Source organism: Podarcis muralis, chromosome 13 (assembly GCF_964188315.1).
Source record: "Podarcis muralis chromosome 13, rPodMur119.hap1.1, whole genome shotgun sequence".
NCBI lineage: Eukaryota > Metazoa > Chordata > Lepidosauria > Squamata > Lacertidae > Podarcis > Podarcis muralis.
The window spans coordinates 33730203-33756540 of NC_135667.1; the positions used below are offsets into that span (position 1 = coordinate 33730203).

At 44.5% G+C, this 26338-nt stretch overlaps 1 protein-coding gene and 1 long non-coding RNA gene across 10 annotated transcripts in view; one reads left to right on the plus strand and one right to left on the minus strand.

Annotated features, from left to right (window-relative positions):
• Window positions 1-26338, minus strand: part of HOXB3 (homeobox B3) — an 86402-nt gene that overhangs the window by 7247 nt on the left and 52817 nt on the right. For 5 of the 9 annotated variants that reach the window (XM_028702541.2, XM_028702537.2, XM_028702539.2 and 2 more), the window contains 2 exons: window positions 16004-16054; window positions 3402-4002 (listed from right to left, as the gene is read on the minus strand). In XM_028702541.2, the coding sequence (XP_028558374.2) occupies window positions 3402-3876 (475 nt within the window). In that variant the 5' untranslated portion in view covers window positions 3877-4002; window positions 16004-16054. Of the gene's footprint in view, window positions 1-3401; window positions 4003-7471; window positions 8687-10398; window positions 10462-16003; window positions 16055-19793 lie in introns of those variants that run through there. The other 4 variants (XM_077917347.1, XM_028702544.2, XM_028702548.2 and 1 more) reach the window with 4 other exon arrangements.
• LOC114581871 (uncharacterized) lies at window positions 10392-14661 on the plus strand. The gene is made up of 2 exons (XR_003703407.2): window positions 10392-12992; window positions 13753-14661. It is a non-coding gene; the product is annotated as an uncharacterized LOC114581871 (long non-coding RNA).

Here is a 26338-nt window from a genome sequence, read left to right on the forward strand (position 1 = left end):
CAACTGGTGTGCATGCATGTGGGAATCAGTGAAACTTTGAATGTACTGTGATTTTAAAGAAAGTGGGCTGGATCCACACAAAGTTAGTTGCATATAGAATGCAATCCTAACCTTGCCTACTCCGAAGAAAACCCTATTGAATTAAATGGGGCTTACTCCCAGGTAAGTGGGGTTAGTATTGCAGTCTTAGTTCTCATTGAAATCAATGGGAGAAGGTACTCACAACTTACCAAGCTCTTATTGATTTCCATGAGAAATGGGGCATTTACTTAGAACTCCTGAGCGCTTGTCTGTTTCCAAGTAAGTGCATTTCACAGTCAGAAACATCACTTATTTGCTTTGGATTGTTCTGTTTATCATTGGCAACTTGTCTAAGGCAGATCAGTTTCAGAATGCTTGATATCTGCTTGTCTCCTTAAATGCTTTTCCCTTCCGCACAGATGATACAGGCAAAGTTCATCAGCCCCAGAGCCACAGTATAAGATTTACTCATGAATAAAAAGAGGTTGTGAGTTTGCAAACTATGTCACAACCAAAACAATATAGCTTCTTTGTAGCTCCAAATTATACAGTGGTACCTCGGGTTAAGTACTTAATTCGTTCCGGAGGTCCATTCTTAACCTGAAACTGTTCTTAACCTGAAGCACCACTTTAGCTAATGGGGCCTACTGCTGCTGCCGCGCCGCCGGAACACGATTTCTGTTCTTATCCTGAAGCAGTGGCATAGCGTGGGGGGTGCAGGGGGGCGGGCCGCACCGGGCGCAACATCTGGGGGGGCGCACTCGCACTCGCAGCTCTCTGCCCCTACTTAAAAGTGCTGAAATCCACGGGTTAGGGGGCACAAATTACTTGCCTTGCCCCGGGTGCTGACAACCCACGCTATGCCACTGTCCTGAAGCAAAGTTCTTAACCTGAAGCACTATTTCTGGATTAGCGGAGTCTGTAACCTGCAGCGTATGTAACCTGAAGCGTATGTAGCCCGAGGTACCACTGTACTTCAAATTGCCTACAGCCTTAATTCAGGCAGTAATCCAGTTCTGTGCATTTTGTGCAATGGCAATACTTTGTTTTATACAAATTATGCACACAAATTGCATGGTATACACTGCACACATTTCACTACTAGAGCATGTTATGCACAGGAACTTTGCATGGAAAACTGGTTAAGATAGTCCAAGAAAACAAATCCTTTTCACTCAGGAAGAAGAGTCCTGGTAGACTGTGTAGTCCAGCATTCTCTTCTCACAGTTGTGGGATATCTAAAATAAGGCAGTCAAAACCAACAACTTCTGATTGCTAGAAAGGCACACACAGAGAGGAAGTTGGATCTCAGAGTCTACAGGAAATTCTCCCTGTGAGAGCCACTCCCACTGTGTCCAGCCAGGTAAAGGGGCACAACCTTCTCTCTTTCTCTGATCTCTGCTATCTGATCTCTTCCCTTTGATGCTTCATCAGTGACTAGGGAAGTAAGACATGTGCTGAGTCTGAGTCACAGCTTAGACTCCAAGTCTAGTCTAAACTATAATATATGTCTGTAGCTACATTTTAAGCCTGCCTCAAGGCTGCTACTGTGAAACTGAGTGAGTAAATCTATCTTTACTTACTGTTTTGCATGTTTATTGTTTTAAGAAGAAGGAAGGGGGGAAATAACAGGAAATCCAGTCTGCAGTAAAGCATCCTGAATTACTTAAATTAAAAGGCTAAAGCTAGCTTCCTTATTTTTTGCTGACAAAGGGATGTACTCTGCCAAACTCACAAAGGATAATATCTAAGAAATATATCCTCTTTTATTTTCCATACTCATCCCTACAACAGTGGCCAGTCAGATTCCTGTAGGGAACCCACAAGCAGGAAAAATGAATCAATTCCCAAATAAGAGCCATATCCTAGTTTGCTTAGAAGTAGGTTCCATTGAAGTCACTCACACTTCTTTCCAAGTTGTTATTCTTAGAATTCTGACATATATATCCTAAGGATGGCATCCAGAGTCATGCAGCTGTTTTGTCCTATATAAAACCTGCTGTCTTTAATACGTCTTTCATCAAAATATCAAGAGAGACAGGGAAAAAAGCCATTTTGCCTGAGTATGGTATAACAGTAGCCTTTAGCACTGCAACAAATCAGTTACTCTCTGGCTGGTATTAGTGAGCATCCATGCTAAGCCAATGAGATATAAAATGGAGTACATCACACTTCTTGGGCTTTGATGAAAACACATTTTGTCAGGGATAAAAACCAGGCATTGAGCCAATGACAGCCAGATTTTGCAAGGGACCGAGAGTAGGATGGCAGAGTCCTGAGGTGATGGAGCAGACTGCAACACTTCAGGATGCAAGCCAGGGATCAGCCTTTAGGTCAACAACAACAACAACAACAACAACAACAACAACAACAACAACTCATTGCAAGGAAGAAAGGAAGGCTAGAACCTTTCTCCTCCACCTGCTTTTAGTTTCTGGGCAGTTTTTAAAAAACAAGCACTGAAAACCTTCCAAAATGTTCCTCCCACCTGTAGCCCAAAGTGGCACAACTCTATCTCACCACATCTCCCTGCTGCATACGTAGACTAGCCTTGAGTTCAGCAACTGGCATCCATGCGAGCCAATTTCATCTGGCATAAAAGCAGAGTGCTTTCAACCACAGCCTGGTTATCACTGTCACTTGGGTCAGACACTGTGTGGTGGTGGCGGGACTAGCCCAGACTGGCTTTAATATCCAGATGACCCCCAAAGCCATGACCTTCTTTGAGAGACTGGAGACCCAATGCAACTTTCTGAGCTATGGACGCATGTAGGCAAAGTAAGTCTCCCTATCCCCTTTCTTTGCTCTTTTGCCTTCCTTGCACACTCCAGAAGCCCATTTCTCATACCATCAACACCTTAATCTACTGCTCCTCCTATTGCCTGCCACCCTCACCCCATCCAGTCTAAGCCTTGAGGCCACTCCCCACTTCTACATCAACTTCCTCCTTCCTGTTCAGGGTCTTTAGCAGGCCTAGCACCACTTTTTGGAGCCACCAATGTCTTGCTCGTGCTCTAGGTCTTAGCCTACTCCTGGCTCTTTATATGCCAAGCAGGGACCTTTGCATAATCCATGCCTTGGCAGTGGCTCACAGTAACCCATTTGGAGCCTGCCATTATTATTATTGTTGTTGTTATTTTGTGGCTCTTTGTACAGCTGCAGTTAGTTGCTGTGGACTCAGAGCCCCTCTCCTTCCAACGGGTCTTGCCCTTTGGGTTGCATGCATCAACATATCCTTTCAGCACCCCCACCTCCCTCCAGATAGGAAGCTTTGGACACCGGCCTCCTTCCCCATCCAGCCTGGCCCCACTGCGCCCTTGCACCTGTGTGTGCGTGTGTGTCTTATGCACATTGGTGGTGGATATTCCAAAAGCAGATACCTGCGCTGGGGGAGCTGTTTTTCTGCTTGGAGTTTTGCCTCGACTCTTTCATCCAGGGGAAAATCTGTTTGGCGAGAGCGGCGTTACTAGAGCCCAGGCTGGCTTTGCTGGGGGCGCTTTTGACCCCCCCAGGCTGGCTGTGGTTATTGCTGCTGCCGCCCCCGTTGCTGCTGCTGCTGCTGCTGTTGGTGGCGGTGATAGGGTTGGGGGGTGGCGAGACGGGCGGGGGCGGGTGGTGCTCCTGAGGCAGGCTGGGGCGCATGCAGCTCCCGTTCAGGTCTTTCGTTTTGGCCAGAGGGGAGGCGTTGCCGAGGGACTGGAGGGTGCAAGCCGGCCTCTGGTAGTCGTGGTTCTCCACGTGAGCCGCAGGCTGGAAGGGCTGCGGCGGAGGGCCCTCGTAGCCGAACCCATTGGCTCCCTGGTAGGAGTAGCCCCCGAAGAGCGTGGAGGTGTCGTAGTAGGTTGTTTTCTGCATGGCTGGGGCTCCCCGAGGTTCTCGCGCGCTGCTACCAGGCTCTGGCTGACCCCCTCATGGAAGGACATTGGCACCCCCAAGGTCACGTGGTGAGGAGGCCTTCCTCGGTGTCTTTTGCAAGCTGACCTGAAAGGTTAGAAAGGCACACACAATAATACGGCACGGCCTATGAATCCATCTTGGTCATTGAAAAGCCTCGTGACATGAATAGCTCGGGCTGCTGCGCGCGAGGGGAGCGGAGAGCAGATGCTGCCTGGGCGCTCCTGGGCGCGCCTCTCGGCGAGCCCCTTCTCCCCTGGAGCAGCCTCGCCAACTATTCCAGGACAAAACACAGAGAAGGGGAATGGGGCTCCTCAGGCCCGCTTGGATCCCTAAAACCGACCCCTGAGCAGTATTGTCCTTTTGTTCTTTCCAATTGGGTTGGTATTGTTCAAGAACCATTGCTGAGATAGGGATAGAAATCTTCCAACGGGGGGAGAGAGGATTTCTTATAGGCCATTCAATCTAACTCTCTAAGGTGTGCACATAGGTGCCTGCCTGCATACATAACATTGTCAATATCCACACATTCATACAGGAAGAAGTCGACACAGTTCGCCGCGCACCCCCACTCGTAAGAAAGCAATAGAGTCTTGGCTTTCTCCACGCGAATCTCAAGCCCGTCAATTTCCGTGAGCGAAACCTCTAAAAAAGAGGCCCGAGCAGAAATAAAACCCAGCTGGGAAGTAAAAGTCCCATCGGGGCTGACTCCCAGATAAGCAAAGTGCGAGTTTGAGATGTGAAGTCACTTGGTAGATCCATACTGGATAGGTTTCTGCTGTACCGGTGGTATCATTTTTATATCTATCCACACACACAAACACATTGTATGCATGCAATTATCAAGTTCTTCTAAGCTGAATTCGTATTATAATTTAATATTCTCCTGCTATGATTCCCACCCCAACAAGGAACCTCAGAAAAATAACGTAAAGTGTACAACAAGTATAGATTGGGTAATAGGATTTTTAAAAAATCACTGTTACCTTAAAATTGATCAGGATCCATGTTTTTAAATCAACATTTTAATGTTAAACATAAAACTGAACTCAGCTTCTGACATACCGCCAAATGGTCCACTTGCAGCATAAGGCTAGGCATGTTTACTCGGAAGTAAGTCCCAGTGTGCTCAAGGGGGCTTACTCCCAGGAAAGTGTAAATATAGGACTGCCGCGTTAGTGCGCTGAATTTAGAGAGCTGTGATGGCTGGGAACGTTGTCAGATTTAGAGACCTGTGCTGAATTCTTTGATGTTGGCGCTTTTGATACTGTTTTCCATGTTGTTTTTGTAACTCTCGTTACAGTTTGGAAAAAGGCTATAGAATCCACTCTACCCTGCAAGCCCTTAACAAATCTGGTTCAGTTGCGACTCCCAAGGTGCTAGTCCGGTGTGTGTATATATATATATATATATATATATATATATATATATATATATATATGAGAAACAGCTTCCTTCTATGGCTTCTCATCCTTTCCTTAAACAAAATAAAACACAACCCAGTTTTGCCACCAGGCCATTTGGTTCTCTTGATTTTCTTTCCCTTTAACTTTTATGTTTGGTTTGTCCTCCCTTTATTTAGGGGTGGGAGGGGGAAATTCCTCCCTCAAAAAGAAAAAAAGGATGTATTCTTCTAAGGAAACATTAATTTTCTCCATGTTGGAAGGGCGCAAAAAGGCTAGAATTATTTAATGGGTCAAATAATAAATCAGTAGAGAAAGCACACACACACGGAAGGATGAAAAAGAGAGAATCCTGTTTCACTGTATTCTGTATTTCATTTCAAATGCCTTTTTTCCCAGTGAGCTACAATCTATTATACTCCCCTACAGAATGAAAAATAATACTGTAACCCAATATTGGTCAATTCTGACCATAGGAACGCACACACAACAGGAGCAACCTTCCCCCCTGACTTCCCTACATCTATGCACTTCAAAACCTAAACATAATTCAGACCTCATACCCAACCACATGCCCCACCTCCTCCTCCACGAACCTCCTCCTCCTCCTCTTCAGTTTATGCCTGTATAAATTCTGCAGTTTGCAGAACAGCAACTCTAAAAGTCTGTGTTGTGATCCTTTCGTATTTTCCATGGATTAGATACAACCGTTGCCTTCTAGAAGCAGGCTGTTAAAATATTTGCTATGTATTAACTGGAAAGAATGATAGAGTTGCTGTCTTATTTCAGCTGTTCCTTAGCAGACATAAACACTCGAGTACTCTCATGGCAATAGATTGATTAAAAATAAAGAAGAAACGCAATAATCATTAATTCGATATTAAAAGACTGGGTTCGCTGAAACTGACTAAGCGGTTCAGCCATAACGATAATTTTACTAGGCCTCGCTGGTTTGTTTTGGATTTCTTGGGACCTCTGGAAGGTGGAGGCAAATGTCTTCTTCTTTTAAAGGAAGAATTAAACAGTGCATTAAAAATTAATCCCCATTCTACTCTTCTCGAAAAGGAATCCAAAGTGGTCTGAGCGTTCAGTAGCGAAGATTTTTTCGCCCCTTTTGTATCTCATCTTTCAACACGTCCCAAATGTCGGTCATTTATCTTAGTCGGAGACGGGTGGAATCGTAAATGATTTACTCCAAGGAATTGTTGCTGTAGTTGTTGGGATGTGCGTGTGTTTTAAAAAGCACCCCGAAATCTCCAACGGAATAATAAATAGGAATAGTGCATTGGAAATTAGTCCTCGAAATGGTAACCGCAGAAGTTCCTTCTCTCGCTCTCTCTCTCTCGGAAGTTTCGTTTTTATTCCAGAAGAGGAACCTGGATTCTAAATAAAAGCCTCTCTTCTCGGCAACTTTTGCAAGAGAGAGATATATTTATTTTTTGCAAATTGATTTTTTTAAAAAAAGAGTGAATCCAAGAATCTAGAAGCCCGTTAAAGGGTTTGTGCCAAGAGCGAAGGGAAGGCCGTGGAGCATGGGAAAATATAGTATTAAAGGCTCCCTTTAACCTCCATGTTGGAAAAAGAATTCTAAAATTCGCAGTCCTACTCTGGTTATGGGAGAGAACCCGAGAGCCTTTGCTCCTTAGGGTGTATTTCTCCATAGTAGGGCAAAGGCACTAAATAATAATAATAATAATAATAATAATAATAATAATAATAATAATAATAATAATAATAATAATAATCTGGGGTTCCGGACAACTCTCCAGTTCACAGCAAATTGTTCACTACATTTAGAGCTTCCCCCCTTGAAAAATTAAAGGGGGGAAAATCCTCCACCACGTCAAAGAGAGAGAAAGAAAGCGTTCTAGATGAAAAGGCGAAGGAGAAAGGGGGAGGAAAATAGAAGGGGGAGAATAGCAAAAAGAGGGGGGAAAGGGGGGTAGAAAGAAGGGGAGGGAAGGAGGGGGGAAGAAGAAGAAGAGAGAGAGGGTGAGAGTGAGAGAGAGAGAGGAGAGAGAGAGACGCTGCGTGGAAGGAAGCTTAAAGCTTGTGAACTCTTCATGAACCGCGATGCGAGTCATACAGCTATAAATCATGGAGACACGGTCTCCGCCATTCACAAACTGATAGCCTATTTCGGTCCACCTTACCTTAGCCTCTGACGAGAGCAGCGCGGCGAGCAGACATAATATATTTTCGCAGCCAGCAAGCAACGCAATCAATAAGCGAGGAGAGCTCCCCCCATTCCTCTCCCGTGCTGGTTTTTTTTTTTTTTTTTAAATGTTCAAGGAATATCTAGAGAGAGAAATCCGGTCATAACGCCAAAAGGAGGGGGGACATCTCTATAGGAGCTTACGGTGAGGGATGCTCGGGTCCTCTCTCTCTCTCTCTCTCGCCTCTCTCTCTCTCTCTTTCTCAATCCGTTTGGGGAGGAGTGCGGGGGGGGGGGGGGAAGGTGAGAAGAGGTAGGAACCACAAGATGCTAGACAGCCTTCCAAAGATGTATAGGGAATCCTTTGATTGTGGCTGCCCTATAGTCTTGGTACGCCCTGTTCACGGTTAACAATGGCCTCTGGCTTAACAGCAGAAGGCAAGAGAGAGGGAGAGAGAGGGGGAGAGAGAGAGAGAGAGAGAGAAAGAAAGAGAGAGAGAGAGACAGGGTACAGAGGAGGGGGAAACAGAAAGAATAGCTGACATGAAATCCTCGACAAGGAATGCTTAGACTGAGATTTAAATGACATAATAATAACATCCAGTTATTATTTTTGTTAAACCGGGCAATTTAAAACAAGAAAGCGCGGGAGGGGGAGGGGTTGAGGGGGGATTCAGGAGAGAGAGATGTAGAGATTTCGTTTCTGGGGGCGGGGGGAACGGAGGGGTGGTTTTTTTCCCCTTCTCCCTCCTGCTTTGGGAGGGCTTGGGCAAACGCCAAGGTTGCTTCCTGACGGCGTCAGGAGTGGAAAGGAAATATGCAAATAGAGAGGTGGCGGACAGAGGCCTAGCAGGATAGCAAAAGCTGTATTGATTCACGTGCTTCGCAATTAGGTGTCAAGTTATGCTAATAAATCTTTGGAACAGAGGCAGGTTTTCTTTCTTTCTTTCTTTCTTTCTTTCTTTCTTTCTTTCTTTCTTTCTTTCTTTCTTTCTTTCTCTCCCCCCCCCCCCCAATTTCCTTCAGCAGAGCAAGCGGGGAATAACTCTCTCAGACCTCCATTATACCCCACCCTGGCCAAAATGGATTGCATAACCCTCCGATATGACTTAATTATTATGACAAGCATATGCGGGGAGGGGGAGGGAGACGCGGCAAAAGGAAGCAGCATTTTTTTTAAATAAAAAAAAACAGCTCTTGAGAACATCTCCCTGAAAAGTTTTACAAACCTTCTGGGCGACATGAAAGGGAAAGTTTTAGAAACTTTATATACTTAACCTGGTTGAGTGCTATTGGTTCCCCGAATGCTCACGTTGTGTATGCATTATGGGTTACATTCGAGCACGTCAAACTCGGAGCAGACCTGCTGAAATCTTCAACTAGTAAAAGTCCATTGATGTCAATAGGTCTACTCTGAGCATGGCTTAGTCAGATGCCACCCATAATGCAAGCGTTCACACACAGGAAGGAAGAAGAAAGACTGACTGATCTACATTTCCGGCACCTCTCACCGTGTTATGCTGAACATTTGGGATGCAAAGTTTCATTCAGTTTATTGGGATTTACTTGCAAGCGACTGTGATTGGGGCAGGAATGTGATAAGTTCACCTGACACAGGGAAGTTATTTAACATTAGATAGATGATAGACAGATGGATAGATAGATAGATAGATAGATGACGTCTCTTTAAGCCACTCAAGATTTATGACCCTCTTCCCTGCTCATAACACAAGGCGCTTTGCTTGCCAAGACAAAAACGTTTTCGCTCTGCTTTTGCTGCTGACCTGAAAGGGAGCTGCCGCTACAAACTGAGTGTGGGAGGAAGAAGTTGAGGTGTCTGCACATTTTTTGGGTGCGTGCGTGCGAGGCAGAGGAAGAAGGGAAAAGGAGAGCTATTGTTATTCTCTCCCCCTCCTTCTTTTTGCACCTCTACCTTGAAGGGGGTAATTGCTGAATCAAGGGGAAAACTGGCATTCAGAAAGGGAGTGGACTCTGGAATTGGCTCATTCCTTTCTTGGGATGTTCTTAGTGCTCCCCATCTTTGAGAATGGTCCTGTTTGGGGAAAACTTTGTCACTTAACTTTTCAGACCTAACTTGGTCTCTCATGCCTAAAATTGTAAGTGACTTTATCCACCCGGACAATGTTACCTTATTCCTGTCCACTTTGGCTTTTTTTTATGACTTATGAAAAGAAATCCTAGATCTGCATGCGATGCTGGGCTATTTTCTGCTTTGGAAGACCATCCTGAGATTGGACGCTCAACTGAACCATGGTATTCAAGAAGAACTTCATTGGCAAAACACGTCCTGTGGAATTCTCCGGGTGAAACTTAGAAGTCTGCTGCTGGACAATAAGTAGTGCCTCCACGGATGGTAAACCTAACTTTCAGGAGGGGCAAGCACTTTTATTGGCATAAACACTCCCTTTCTTTTACTTTTTCTTTTAAAAAACGAATTAGTAGCATTGTGTGAGTATTTAATACTGTCCTTTTTGAATTTCCAGGTCTACTGTCTTTAGTCCTTCTACTATCTTTAGTCCTTCCAAGACTTAAGGCTGCAATCCCATGCGTATATACCTGGGAGTAAAATCCGTTGAATTCAGTGTGGGTTACATCCGAGAAGGATTGCTCTATATAAGGCTGAAATCTAAACGCTAGGGAGTAAGTCCCATTGAACATACCAGGTCGTGTCCTTCTGACTTACATGCTGAGGACTACGATGCATGGAATAGAGGCTCAAAACAAGACCAGGGTAGAAAGCAAAACGATTAAGTGCAGAATGTAAAGTATCAAACTTTCTGTTAAAAAAGAGAGAGAGGCCTTGAATAAATCCTTAAGGTCTTTCTGAAACTGGTATGGCATAGGGGCTGCTGGCGGTGCACTTTAGGACCCACAATAGGTCAGTGGTGTTTTCTTAAAACTCACCAGTTCCTAGGCTGCTGGTCCTGAAGGTATAATGGAGAAGTACAATTTGAAAAAGGAGGGGACCTGTTCAAAAGAGAGAACAAGAGAAAGAGAGGGAGAGAGACACATACAGAGAGAGGGGAAAGGGGGGGCGTGTTGGACTGTTTAGTAAAAGTCTAGAACGTAAAAACAGATAAGTTTGGGACAGGAGGCGAAAAAAACACTTTGGGTAAAAAATAGCCTCCTCCGTTCCATAACACCACTGTCCAAACACTCCTACCGAAGATTCGCCAACAGGACCCAGGTCTTTACCACCGTCGTTCGCTCACTTTAAAAGTTGCCAGCTTTTAACATGTGTGTGCTGGGAGTCAACCGAAGTTAAAGATGATGCATGGACACAGAAGAGCCATACTTTAGGCGCGAAAGCACGCATTTAGGAGGCATTTCGTTCCGAATATTTCCTAGCAGGCTGGACTGAGAGAAGGTTCTCTTGCCCGATTGGGGAGAGGGTGTTGTTAGCAAGAGGCTTTTGATGTTCTCTAAAGTTGTTAGGGTACGGTTTCCCGCGGTTGGGGGGTGGGGAGTTAACGGGTTTATTTTTTCCTGTTGGTGAACTTAATGTCTTTCGATTAAAATAACAGGAATAACCTAACAAGGGAGGAATATCCAGATCCATTTATTTTATTTCTTATATGCTTAGCACGTCGTGGTTTTTTAACTTCGGCAGTATATTCGCGAGGGGCCGGGTCCGAGAGAAGGGAGAAGCAACCCCAGTTCATTTACCTGCAAGTAAGCCTCGCTTATTTTCAACGAGTACGTGTGTACACAACACACACACACACACACACACACACACACACACACACACACACACACGTCCTTCTGAGTCTTTGAGTCTTTGCAATAGGGCATACACGAACCCAACGCATATAAGCAGGGGCTATTGCTCTCAAGTTAAAACCTGCCGGAGATCCCAACTTTAATCCCACCGAGGTCTAGTAAGATTCAGAAGGGTAGTCAGATGGTGTCTGGCATTCTCATGTGTAGGCGAACAAAATGGGCCGAAGGAGAAAGCGAATTCGCCAAACAATTAACCGAGGATTTGTGGAAGGCGAACTACTTTGAGATTTATCACTGAAGCTTGGGTAAGGTTTTGGTTTAGGGGGAAAAACGAGAGGGAGGAAGAGGGAGAGATCATTTAAAAATATTTTCGTTTGGGGAAACATTCCTTGGCTCTAATAACCCGGTTTTCCGTTCTGAATGCTAATATTATTAATCTGCAATAAAAACGTCCGCTAACCACACACCAACACTCCCCGAACGGTATCCCTGCATGTCGCAGAACCTCTGGAATATAAATCACAGGCCCCAGCTGCCCCCATCTCAATTCTGCAGCCTTTGGCAATAATTCCAGCTTCATTCCAACTGCTTCTTCTTGTTCCTAGAGGCGCCCGCCCCTATGAACGGCCACCGAGTTGGCACCGGGCCACTTAAACCACTTGCAATCATCGGTGTGCTATTTCTGGCTCTGAGTTTAAATTATTCGTTCTTTGCATCATAAATAAAGTTGTTGCTTTTTTGTTTGTTTTGTTTCATTGTGGAGTGTTTCTATGTGTGAGAAATCTAGCAGGTAATAATAATAATAATAATAATAATAATAATAATAATAATAATAATAATATTCTCACGCTTCTGGGACTCAGTGAATAAACCTAGTGGCGGCAAAATGAGGCCAACGCAAATGAAGGCAGCTTACTAAAACGATTTCTGCTAGTCTGCTACTGCTGCTGCAGTTCATTAACTACAGTTTGCACGTTCAGCTGCGAGTCATCCAGTATTGCCTTAGTATGATGATAAGACAGTGAGAGGTATAAAATGCACGTGTGAAGTGGTCCTGAGCACCTTCAGGGAGAAGTCATCCCCATCTTTTTAAATCTCGGCTGCTGGCTTTTGGAGGGCAGGGGTAGTGCGCCAGGGAGGTGGGTCACCAAGACAGCCCCATAAGTGGTGTTAGCCTTTGGATAGAGAGCAGAAGTGGAGCAAGCCAAGTCTAAAAGACATAAAATCCTATAGGGAAGGGGAAAGTGCCTTCAGGAAGGAGGGAACTTCCTCCCCACACACCAAAATCCGTCTATTTTAATGGGGTAAAGTTTCTGCTCAGTACCCATCAAAAAGATGGAAAAGCAGCAAAAAGACAGAAACTCTCCCATTCTAGTGCTTGGTGGTGTCTTCTGGTCTTCTTCATGTATTTTCTTCAACATAAGGTTTTCTATGTGGCCTGATGGCATTACTTAATGCTGTTGTTATTTATTGCAGAAATACTGTCTGTCCATCTGTCCGTCCATCCATCCATCCATCCTTTACGTTTTTATCTTCCCTTTCTGCTGTGGAAATCAAGGCTACCAGTAGTGGTAGCACATTATGGAATAGGGGCAGGTAACCTCAGACCTTCGGTGGCCCTCTAGATATCGTTACCTGGCCCTTGGGGCTCTCCCCAGGCCACAGCCATCTCTCCAGCCCTGTCTGCCACCCTCCTCAAGTATTCTTGCCTGGCTGGAATGTATTATGGAACTCTGATAATGGCTCTTCCTTGCCTTGATGGAGGATGAATAAGGGTGGGTGAATGTGTGTAGAAATCAGACATCAGTACAAAGGTAACATTTGCATTCATTGCTCCACCCACATTTGTCTCTGGCCCCTCCCAGTACTGGCATGTGGCCTCTGGTTGCCCAGAAGCCAGTGAAAGATGTGGACTGAAAAAACTTCCCCAAAGTTGTTGTAAGACAATAAATCTTTATATGGGTCCTTTTGTATAGAAATTCTCTACAAACCTTGTTTATTTTATTTAACATCAGTGATGCTTCACTGTAGCTATAGTTGTTTTTAATCTATCTATCCGTGTAGTCATCTATGGAATGCATATTTGTGCTTATGGCTCTAAAACTTTGTATAAATTATATAGAAATAGAGCTTCCTGATGGAGGGTTGGGTAAAACCTGTTGTTTATGGCCCTACTATTAGGGAAAGCGAGGTAGCTGCCCCAGACAGTTGATTTTGGGTGTCACAAAAGGGCATCACATTGTTAGTCATGTTATATATTGTTATTGGGTTCTTTTTGTTAGTACTTTCACTGTCTGGGAGTTTTTGTTCTTCCTCTTCTTCTTTTTTACTTCAGCTGCCAAAACACCCTGACCAATCTTGGGTACCTGACGGGGGGAGGTGATTGCGGGAAGTAGTGCTATTTGCTGTTATACCTCAGGCGGCAAAATATATTGAGCAAACCCTATTGTTCTGTCATAAGTGCACAGGGAAATGTTCCCCGGAAGCCAGCAGTACTTACTACAATATTTATCTGTTTTTGTTTTTTGGTTTTAGGGATTTGTATCCTAAGATGTCTTCCCTTGTTACATCGGAGCAGGTTTAAGAGAACTTCAGTCCTAAAGAACTTGGTATGGGTGTAAGTGCATCTGACTTAAGGAAATTTACATCCATATAAGTGTGCGATTAACACTCTCCCTCCTCCTCCTCCTTAATCCTCTCATAGCCACACGTGCACGCAAACTCTACCCATGCGCCTACTCGGGATAAACCAGCATCTCTCTATCCGATTGTTTCCCTTGATGGATTGTAACTCTTTCTCCCCCACGACCTTTGGTTTAGAAGCCTAATAACTCACCGGATTAATGGTCAATCAACGGAAGTAGTTTTAAATTGCCTCCAAAGTATAAAACATAAACAACAACACCAGCCAAAAGGGGGAAGGAAAGAGAGAACCCCCCACCCACAATCCCAGTCTGTTTCGTGCTCCACCCTCTTGGGGGGGCACTTTGTCTTATGTAAGTGGTCCCTGGGTCTTGTTCTGCAGTTGGGGGGGGGGGCTGGAGAGGGGAGGCGTGGGCGCGCTTGACTAGTACGGAACAGTCCAGCACATATTTAAAAAGGAGGAAGATCAGAGAACCTGAGTAACTCTCCCCAAGCAGAAACGTGCATCTGGATTTCCATGGAAACTACATTTTCAAGGGGATTTGCTACCAGGGAACGTGTTTCGTATCAAATGCGAGGGCTTTCTTGTCCAAGCACAGGACAACCTGACCACAAGCTGATTATGAATGCTATTTACTGCTAAGGCTGCAATCCTATGCGGTTACCTGAAAGTAAGAGCCACTGGACACCGTAGGACCTACTTCACATGACGTGTTCGTGTGAGCGGGACTTTGAGATACTAGGCAGCTGACCTCTTGCATTGTCTTTCTTTCGAATTATGAAATAAAGGACTGAACCATACTTTCACGACGTGACCATTTTCAAATTTCTCTTTGTGTTTTCTTAAAATACTTAGACCTCGCACCTTACTGTTCCCACCTGATTAACTTCAAGCTGGCAAACTTATTAGGTTCTTACTACCGACTTTTATTACTTGGATCTATGTGTTCCCCCCCAAAAAGGAGAAAAAACCGGGAAGGAGGAAAGGGGAGCTTCAAGGAAGCTTTACTTAGAGTAGTCCCATTAAAAGTAATGGGCCCAACTTAGTCATATCCCTTAATTTCCATGGACGTACTCTCAGTAAAACTTAGTTTGAGTAGCAACCAATCTTTTTTGCAGCTTCCATACGCGACACCCTGCGGTCCCTCCTTCAGCAAGGGTGAAATTGACGTTATTTCACTGAGCAGTTTAGCCTTTCTGGCTCACTTCTCCTCCTCTTCCTCCTCTCTCACCGCCCCCCCCCCCCAGGATTCAAATTTTCAGCGTTGTTATCTCTGCCTGGCCGGAGATAACCGTGGGAGCAGGGAGAAGCACTTCCTGGTTTACTAGAAAGCTGCTCTGAGCTGGCCTGGAGGAGGCCCAGTTCCACACCCACGCTCGACCTCTTAATAGCAGCGTCAATTGGGAGAAAATAGCTCTTTCCTGGGAGCCCGTGTAGCGTTTTTGAAAACCTTACTTCCGCATGAGTTCTGCAGAACTTCATTCAGGGCAGATAAAACTTGATTAGCTCCTCAGCAACGCTGCAATTTTAGTCGTGCTTACTAGGAAAGGCCAATTGAATTCAGTAGGACTTACTTCCACGTAAACATATTTAAGGCCTTGGCTATTTTTCCTAGCTGGGAAATTAAAGTGGATTGTGAGGTGGATGGGGACTAAAGTGAAGACTCCACCCCTCTTCATTGATTTACCGCGCAATCCTAGGCATGTTTACTCCGGAGCAAATTCCCACTGATTTCAATAGTCCAAGGGAAGATTTGGACTAATAGAAGATAGTCTAAGGGAAGATTTGGACTAGGGGGAGATTGCAGCTTCAAGCAAGTGATAAATGTAATGAAGGCAGTTTGCTTGCTGGTGGAGCGGGTGGCGTCGTCAATAAGTTTCAGATAATCTCTCTTTTGGCATGAAAATACACTATTCAGAGTCATGCATGCAAAAAGGGAGAGGAAAAGGGTGAGAAAACAGATTCCTATCCATGTGCATCACTTCTATCCTTCAGCCTTTTGGGCTTCTTTGGAGGTCAGTGGCCTGGAGAGCAGACCCTGATCTCAGCAGTAGAAAGCAGATTTCACCCCGTTAAAGAAAAGCGGGGGAGCCAAGCTATAATTCTCTCAGTTCACAACTTTTAAATTTAGAATCCACTTACTTCTGTCTGGGAAGGAAGATGACGATTGGATACCACAGAGCGAAATTGCGCCTACAAGAAAGGAGAAAGGAAAATATTTTCAGGCAAGGCGAAGGCTTCCCTTCTGAGGTTGCAGCTAGCTATTCTTATATTGGAAACTTGCCAAATGGCAAAAAAGGCAGGCAAATACCCGAGTTCTAGTCAAACTTTATGGAGCTGGAGTGTCCCCCCCTCCCCTTTCCTTCACTTCGAGTTCCGTCATAACATCATAAAGTTCGAGAAGGGGGTGGGAGTTAAAATATATAACCACAACAAGCGGAGTCATCTACCATCACTAACTTTGGGCGGGGGAGCGGGAGGAGCGAAGAGAGGGACACAATCCTCCTTGGCATTTTGGTTCTGCTTCATACACAAGGAGGTACAGAGTGGCTTACTGTATGGTAGCAGATATTGCTAAGAATCTGCTGTCAGAGACTGCGCAATTTGGGTGTTCTGTGAAGCGCTCAGCACACTATTGGAGCTTGTAATTGCCCAGCAGCCGCGGTACTGGAAGGTGCCATGAATGGTAATAAACAGGTTTACATAATTAATAGGCAGGAAAAGACTGAAAGGGTTAGGATGGAATGAGAGAGACAGGCAGAGAGAACAGATAAGCACTCCTCTCCTATACAGTCGTACCTCGGGTTACATACGCTTCAGGTTACAGACTCCGCTAACCCAGAAATAGTGCTTCAGGTTAAGAACTTTGCTTCAGGATGAGAACAGAAATCGTGCTTCAGCGGCGCGGCGGCAGCAGGAGGCCCCATTAGCTAAAGTGGTCTTCAGGTTAAGAACAGTTTCAGGTTAAGAACGGACCTCCAGAACGAATTAAGTACTTAACCCGAGGTACCACTGTACAGGGATAACCTATTGGTCTCTAGCCATTTACTCTAAAAGCAGCTCTTTGCATTTTAAGACACTATCTCAAACCAGTTTGAAGGTGACTATCTGCTCTTTTTATCCCCAAGTAGTTTCTTCCCGCTTGCACCCCCGTCTCTATTTGGGGATGCTAGCCATCTCCATGGGGCTAAGTTGCAGTACAATTAGTGGGACTTGATTCCACGTAGAGGCGTGTAGGATTGGGAATGCCATTCCGTTGCGTTTTCTTCATCCACCCTTAGATATATTAGGTTTCACATATTAACCAGCCGTTTCCTTGTCCCGTTTCCTGCTTTACTGAAACCCTCCAAGGCTCTTTGATCTATGGCATTCATCAGCATACCTAAAGGCTAATTGGGACTTAGGCATCCATAACAGACGGGCATAGAGCTGAAGCCTAGAGTTAATTTTTAATTGCAAGATGAAGAATTGTGAAAGCGGCCAATGTTTAACAGGCCCTCAAAAGCAGTATTGTGGGGCATGACTTAGAGCTTTGGTTTTAAGTCATTGCTTGGGATGGGGATGTGCTTGCAGATCTACTTGTAAACGCAAGGACTTGACACATTCAAAAATGCGTTTTGGAAATTCGCAATCATTATATTATAAACTATGGGCCAAATAGCCTTCTCTCTCTCGTTCGCTCTCCAATTCCCAAACAGCTAGGTAGCATGATGAATAGCTGATAGGGAACCAGCATCCTTGCTCTTTCTGAAGACAGACGTTTCCGATCTGGTGGGTTATCGGAGGCAAGTGGTTTGGTATTTGGTGCTGCATTCATTAAAATCTGACCACAGTCTAGATAGATCCTCAATGCTGTAATGGAACCTTGCTGAAGTCCAAGAGGCTCCTTGTGGTTCTTTGGCACGTCGCTACCTAAACTGTCCTAATTAAGATAATTAAAATAACAACAGCAACCCAACATGATTCCCATAGAAGTTGCCCAGAGAATGCCAACTGAGTTTGTTTTCGAACTGGTGGAAAACAACATCTGAATTAAAGAAGCAGCCACTCCATTAATATCAATTTCCTTCAATGAAAACTTTGGTTCTTCATCAAGTTGATGATTTATGATAAAATCGATTAAATTAGGGTCACTTAAGGGCCTTGTGGTTTCCTCTTGGATTTCATCTGTCAACGCATCAAGCAGTTTTTTTTTAATCAAGTTTAGCTGGAGGCTAGTAAGGAAGATGATTCTGGAGCTGAGGAAATTTAATGCAAAGCAATTTTCAGGGAAGGGAGGCGCTCAGAGAGCAGAGTTCTTGCTCTCTTCCAATATGGCATTACTTTGCCGGAGGAAATATTAGACATTGGGGTGGTGTTTTGTTTGTTTTTAATAAAAAAAGTGTACGTTTATAGCTGGGGTATGGTCCCAGGAACCGAGTTATTAACATCGCCATCCTGAACTCAGAACATATTTGTACTGTCAGCAAATAGTGGCTTTATCTATTTCACCCTCCTCCCTTTTATTTTATTTTTTTGGTGTGTAAGTTTGACTGTAACCTCTGCTTCCCGAAGACTCAGCAGAATGAAAAAGCCCTGGCTTCCTAACATAAGAAGAATTCTTATGTCAGATGCAATTGGAAAGAACAAGGAAAGAAGAAAGGAAGGACCAATTTGATGGAAGAGTCCCTTGCCTCCTTTGGTCTAAGAGCATTAAAAACATTTTTTTAAAAAAACAAAACAAAAAGAAGTACAGCCATTCAAGTATAAGAGAAATTTGCCCTTTATTTCTATAGAATGCGGACTGCATTCTTTACCATGAAACTCTGGAAAGAATAAAATAGTCCAAATAGTCCATGTTTACCTGGAAGAAACTTCCTTGAGTTCGGTTGGACTCGCTCCTCTGTGCAATAGGATTGCAATCAGGTGGCCCGATTCTATGCATTGTTCCTCTGAGATAAACCCCACAGTGCACTCTTATACATGTCTACTCAGAAGCAAGTCCCACTGAGTTCAATGGAGGTTACTCCCTGTTTAGTGAGTATAGGACTGCAGCCTCGTTGTGTTCGGTGGGGTTTGAGTCCAGGTTAAGGGTGCACCCCCAGATTTTGCAAAGGCCAAACAATGCGTGCATTGCTAAATATGATGGCGAGGACAAACAAGCTGGTAAGATGTCTCAGTCTCTGAAAGACTAAGGCGGTCCCCTACAAGGTAAAACCGCAAACTTTGTTTTACATTGCTGGTTCTGTGGAGACTTAACACTGCTTGCTTCACACTCCGGTAAGATATTTGTTAACTACAACTCACAAACATAAAAGAAACGTGGGGGGGGGGGGAGAGGGAGAAAAGGGAAGGGATACAGATTTGGTAGGAAAAGGCTGGTCGTGACAGGAGCCACCTCAAATAAACACAACTTTCTCAACACCATAAATCACATCTCTCTGTTTAACACCAGGCTTCCCCTCCCTTAAAGAAGCGTTTGTAGTTTTCCCTTTCAAACAACCCAGAGGCGTTAAACATTTAACAAATGTGGCCTGGGAGGGGCGGCAAGCGCGGAGGGGGGACCTATTTGGTTCAAACATCAGGTTTGGAAGACGCAACCTGCCTCCCCTTTATTTTATTTGCATTGGACTCCCAGTATCCAACCATGATCAGGAGATCATTAGTATTATTTGTTTACTATATCCCAGCCTTTTCTGGTCAAGCTACAGGACTAGTTTCTGAGAGTGGTGGTGATGTTTTGGGGAGGGGGGGGCTGTGCTTCAAGCTAGAACTCCAGCGGACCAATGGACGCCTTCCCAAGCTTTGTCAGAGCTATTAATTAAATCTCAACGGCCCCTGGAATTTCCTATGCTAGGATCAGACGAAGTTGTATAGTGGTTTGGGATTTGTTTTGATCTGTCTTGTAATTTCTTTTATTATTATTATTATTATTATTATTAATCCCTCTTACCTGCAGCGATTCTCAACCAAACGACTTCAGCAGGAAGATCGAAGGCGGCTCACGAGGTTCAGAGGAACTCGAAGGAAGCCAGTTTGGGAGAAGGAGACAGAGAGACAGAGAAGAACTACTTGACTGTAGCTCTGTAGATTTTGCTGCTAAGGTTTGTCTTGAGGCTTTTTTGGGGGGTCGGTTTTTCCACCGCCAGGAAGCTTTGATTTTTTTGATTATTTTTTTGAGGAACGGGGGCGGGGGGGGGGCTCTCTTGGATTCCAACTTGACAGAAGGAAAAATACAATGGTTTCCGAGACACGGAGAGAGAGCAAAAATAATAATAAATGAAATAAAGATATTCTTCAGCAAGACGAAGACACGGAATACTTTTTCACGGGACAACAATGCTCTCTCCCTCTGCCACCCCCTCCACCTCCGAAAAGGAGGAGGAAAGCCTCTCTCGTTTCTAAGCGAGGCTGTTTCTCTTTATAAAGACTTAAAAATGTTGCAAGTGGGGGGATCCTACTGACTGACAAGAGGTGCCAGATAGAGAGGGACCAAATGGATTCTGGTTTTAAAAGACCAACAGGAATTGGCTGGTTCTCAACGTCAGGATACGAAATTGATTCCATATGTCCTTCCCCCCCCCCCCCTTCTCTTCCTCAGCAGTCTCTCACGCGGGGAATAAAAAAGGATCGAAAAAGAGCAAAGGCTAACTGAGATATCTCTCTTTGTTAAAATAAAATAAAAATAAAATAAAAACCAAGAGGGTTCAAATAAAATGTTGTTACTGTTGGCTGTTTTAAATAGCAAATCGCTACGGGTTTATGCTTAAACACGGAAAGGTAAGGAGCTGAGAAAAGGTCATTGCGAATGGGAACGGCCTTGCATGACATTTTAACGTGGTCTTTAGCAAAATCTCCGTCTATCCACCCATGCATCTTTCCCCCTGTCCTTAGATCTTTGCCAAACGTGGCGTGCCTTCCTCCAGCTTTAATCCCATCCATTAATCCATTATATTTTTCGTATTCCCCCCCCCCCTGTTCCTTTTCTACCAGTAACCCAACTCAACCCTTGCTGGTGTCTTCACTTTTCACCCTTTCCATCATCCCTTGTTTTATCGTCTATATCCTAGATGTCTTCCCGTCTCGCTATTATGTGTGAACCTCCCTCCCTTTCTACCTGGCACCACGATCTGGCAAAGATTGGCCTGGAATTGCTGGCTTTTGCGCTGAAAGTCGTTTGAGATCGGTAGCCTTTGGGTGGTAGCAGAGCCAGGAACAAAGGAATAAATTCACGTGGAATCTGGAGGCGGCCTCCCCCTCCTCATCCCACGCTATCTACAGTTGCCTGCAGCTGGCGCTGGGTTCTGTCTGGAAACCAAGCGCTCAGGGACACTGGCCTTTTAACAAAGAACGAGCCCTTTTTGGTAAAGCTAGGTCGCTTTAGCCTTCGGTTTTTCCTGTGCTAGTGATTCCCACATCGCGTCCATTTTTGGAACCCATCCGGTGCGTACATGGTCCCTTTTTCATCCATGCCTGGCTGATCTGCCCTTTCAACATGTCTCCCGGAGTTTTCTGACCCCCTGGGAATAGCTAATAGCCGAAGTTTTTTTTTGTTTTGTTTTTAAATTTAAAAAGAAATGCATCCCCACAATATGACATGAAATAACACTCTCCTTTTATAAAGGGCCAGTTCTACGCTTCAGAACGCCTGCGCGGGTACGCGCTGGGGTTGGGCGCGCACATGTCTATCCAGTTTATGGTCCTGGAAATGTTTATTCGGAAGGGAGTCCCATGTTGTTCAATGGGCTTGGCTTCGTCCTACGGCATGGGTTAGTACTGCAGCGTTTTAGCAAGCGTTTAAATTTGATAATTCCCAGCCAGACACCAACATTTTCTTACTATTTGCCTTTCTTCAACAAGGAAGCAGAGGGAGGTGAACGAAAAACTGATTCCAAGCCCTTGTGGTCCCTCTGAAAAAGTCTAGCAGTGGACGTATTTCCTCTCTTCCCTTCTCCACCCCGCCTCGTTTTGTTTTCAGTAATCCCTGCTGAAAGTGGACACGTTGCAGAAGCTGTATTTTTTTAAACGTCTGTGACCTTTTTATCTCCAGAGTTCTCGAAAATAAGATGAACGCCTGCATTATTTTAACCAACTGTCCTTTTTTTCTTTTAAATAGCAAATTCGTCGAGGAGACCCACATAACATTACCCGAAAGTAAATTCCTTTGATGTCAATTTCCAGCAATCCATTCCCCCAATGATTTCAGTGTGCACCCCGATTCTAATGTCTAGTGGAGGGAAATACAGGGGGAAGTTCTCTTGCCAAATCTCATTGAAATGAATGGGAACCTTCATCTCAAGGAGAGGTGCTCAGGAGACCTTCCCGGTGGATTGTACACAGCATATTTTAGCATTGCAGCCACTGCTCGAACTTGCTACCCCATTCACTGTTTTCTAACACCACAACACCCCTAAATGCATATGCTTAATGTAATCCAAAGTAGACAAAATCTGTTCTGCTTATAACATGATAAATGTAATGACTCAATTATATTTATATTTATCACGAGAGCATTATATGAGGCAAAGTAATCTGCCCTCCCTATCCAGTACCTGACGTTACATGTACTTGAAAATGTCTCACTGAAACGATTAGAATTCATTTATTTTCATTTCAGTGGAATTTGCGCAGGAGAACTTCCTGTTGGCTCACGCCCAATGAATTTATGAATGGTACATAGCTGTATACTGTTATATTCTGCATTACACCGAAGTCATTATATTCATTGCGCGGCAGTCTGCTCCACTTAAATGAATGGGGTTCGCTTACATGGAGGGCTGTGTATATTCCAGATGTCAGATCTACTAGTTGGCCTAACTTTAGTCATGAAATTTATGTAGCCCTACTTGGATGTAAGGTCCTTTATGGATAGTAAATCAACACACACTCCACTCCATGGCGCTGAAAGTAAAGTCGCCACTGCGCTCCAAGTTAATCAATCTAGTGGCCCAATCCTAAACAGATTTACTTAGAAGTAAGTCCAGTGTTCCATCCAAAATATACCCATATAATTAACTAGCGGGGTATAAATGCATTTAAAATCGGGCTGCCCGGGTTGTTTCATTTAGTTTGGATTTGCTTGCTTAGCCGTCAGGGATACTGATTTGCAGAACGGGAACTTTATCGGTATGCTTTCGCGAGCTAGCGTGACTCTTCCCTTTTCTAGCTCGCGTTAGCAACATCCCCTCGTGGATACAAATAGCGTGAGAGTTTCCGGGGAGCTTTCAGCGTCATGCGTGAACTCCACCCTCCTCTCCTTTGTTCCCGCTCGCGCCTTTGGCATTGGAGAACCTGGTCTCTCCGCTATGCTGTAGGGCTTCCTCGTTCTGTTATGTGTGAGTCGGTCTGCTAGGGAGGTAAGAATGGGGTTGTTACACAATGAGCCTCAGGGTTGGCAAATATGGCCTTAAGGGACCCACCGTTCCAATATCCCTTTGACTTGACTTGATTAAAACCTCCAAGAATTAAATTTACGAGAACAGAGCCTTTCGCCTTAAAATTTTATAACCCTTTGTAAAAATGATCACTCGGGATAAACCGATTAGTGGTGCACGGAGACAGAATCTTTGGCAGTTCACAGCGAAGGAACCTTTTGCGTACAGTTTATTGGAGTGCACATTGCATTGGCAATGTATCGGTAATACAACATTCCCTCCACTAGCAGTATAATCCTAGGCATGTCTACTCGGGAGTAAGTCCAATGGGACTTATTCCCGGGTAAGGGTCTACAGGGTTGAAGCCTTATGCTATTCCAGAGGGGCAGACATGTTAGTTGGAACAAAGAGTACCATAGTTATTCTAAGATAGCATATGTATTACAGCATTTTCGTGGACTGTACTCCACGGAAACTTTTGATATACGGTAACCAATGTGCTAGCTCAGGAGTAGGGAACGTCCAGGTGTTGCTGGACTACAGCTCCCATCATCTCTGACTATTGGCCACGCTGTCTGGGGCTGATGGGAGTTGGAGTCCCAACAACATCTGGAGGGCCACGGGTTCCTCAGCTCTCTGTTTAGCCTTTACGGTGCCACAGGATTTTTTGAATGTTGTTTTCCCCCTTAGGCAGTGAACGCTGGAATTACTCTCATTGTTCCCCCCAGGTTGTCTGCCAGTTAGACTAGGTGTCATGGGATTACTGATAGCAACCCGATTCTTCTAGAGTTCACTAAACCAGGATGAAGTTACCCACAGAAGTCAATGGCTTAAAAAATAAAGCGGAAGTGGAGTAGCCCTAACTAGCGAATGTCTGTCTGTCTGTCTGTCTGTCTGTCTGCCTGTTTCGCTCTTCCTGAGAGCTCCTCCCTGTGGCCTCCAAGGTTCTCCCATCCACACAACAACCCTATGAGGTAGGGAAGCTGAGAGGAGACCGCTCAGTCGGCTTAAGTGGAGATTTGAACCTGGATCTGCGCTTTTCTCATTCCGCTACTCTAACCACTACACCACACCAGGTGTTAGGGTGAAAACTGGTACTGGAGCAGAGGGGGGGGGGGTTGGTTAGTTGAGATTTCGATTTCAATTGACTGTTGTTGTTTCATTTATAATATATATCCATAGTGTTGTTCCATGATTTGGAAGATTGTGGGAGGGAAGGAATGTTGCTGCAACTTACTTTGAGCTTAGGAAAACAGATACATGCAGAATATAAAGAAAATGAAGGCTCATTCATCAGTTGATTTTAAAAATAGTGGGAACTGCGCATAAGGCTGAGATCCCAAGTACGGTTACTGCACAAAAATGCAATCGATGCCAGTGAGAACTGTTTCCAGATAAAACAGATAGAGAATTTAGGAAGCTGAGTTCTGGATTGGCAAAATCCAAGAGTGAATTCGCCTTCATGGGTCCAACTGGAATTTAAAGGCGAGCCAGAAATCATATAAGGCAAACTATAATTTTTCTATCTAAAAAACAAAAGCTTTCCCCTCTATTAGCACTATTCACGTGGTTGACCAAGAAGGAAGTTCTCCTGTGGACTCAAGACCCATTCAAGAGGGCCCATTAGTTTTGATGGTGGCATTCAAGAGGTCTCCATTCCTTTCAATGGTGCTCGCTGAGCTTCACGCTGGATTTCACCGCCACAGATTTCTATGTGGATAAAGCACTTGTGAGGGGAAATATAAGAAAGGAAACTCCCGTTTCGTGGATAGATTTGAATTCTGACGTGACGATGACAGGAAAAGAAACTTGCAACTAAGTAGCAGAAGCAATTTGGAAGTGTGTGTGGGAGGAATAATCAATATATTAGAGAGGGTTTGAAATATTATTTATCTCATTCCTACGTTTATCATCCGCAGCAATATTGCTAATCTTTTGAGATATTGGAGATCAACCGTGTTAATAAAGAAATATGCACAGAACACAAAACGAAAAGTGCAACGATTTTTTTTTTTTTTGCACATTCTGATACAGCTTGTAGAAAAGTACTCCGGCAGCAAAGTTATTATATTACCTCGATCGATGAATAGACCGATAATGAACACAAATGGGGAAATGTGTTATGATTTAATGAAGCTGGGTCTTCAGCAAATACAAAGATCTAGGCTAGGGGGAAACTGATGTGGTCTTCTTTGAGGAAGGGAAGCAACGGAGAGAATGTAAAGTCGATGTGTAGGGGAGCATCGGAAGGAAACGATACAATGGAAAGAAGGAAAGAAATAGAGAGGGAGAAGGATAGAGAAAGAAGTATACGACTGGTTTGAAGAATCACAACGAAAGAATATAAAGGTAAAAGGAATGTCCGGACCACGACTAGTAGTGTTGCTGCGCCTGCTGTCGTCGTCCTTATATTATCTCACATTGTGTCAGGCGCTGGACGTTTTCAGCACCTCTCGCACATTCACATATGACAAACACAGCTGTATCGAGTTTCTAGTTGGCACAGTCTAACGAGAAGCTCTCCAGCCCCATTGAAACAAACAAACAAGAGCTACGCCAGAGCCCCCATAGGACCCCTTCACCGGATCGGGACCCTCTTCATTTGAAAATAAAGTCCACCGAAATTTAGAAGGCATTCCTTAAAAAGCCAAAGAGTTTTATTCAGGGTTCATCCTACTCAGAGTAGAGCCACTGCAATTAACAGCCAACGTCGGTCTGCTGATTTCAATAGGTCTGCTCTCAGTAGAACTTAGTTGCATATAACTCTATGTGCTTAGGGGTACCCTACTGCTGAAATCATTCCTATTTCCCTGACGTGTGGAAGCCTTTTTGACACCACCACCATTTATGTTCCTGCGAGATCCGGACCCAGAGTTTCCCCCCGCAAGGGCTTGGGAAGTTTGTGTCCAGAAAGGGTGAGGGGATGGGAGCGATCCTGTTTCCCGCACATTGCTTCCCCATCCCACCTCTCTAATCACACCCACCAACATTCAAGAGCCCCTTTCAGAAGCAAAGAGGAGAGGAGGGCTTGGACGCTGGGGGTTCCCCATGCAGAACCCGTATCACGATGGAATCTGGGCCAGGATGATTTAACAGGGGAGAGGGTATTAATAATGCTACGTCC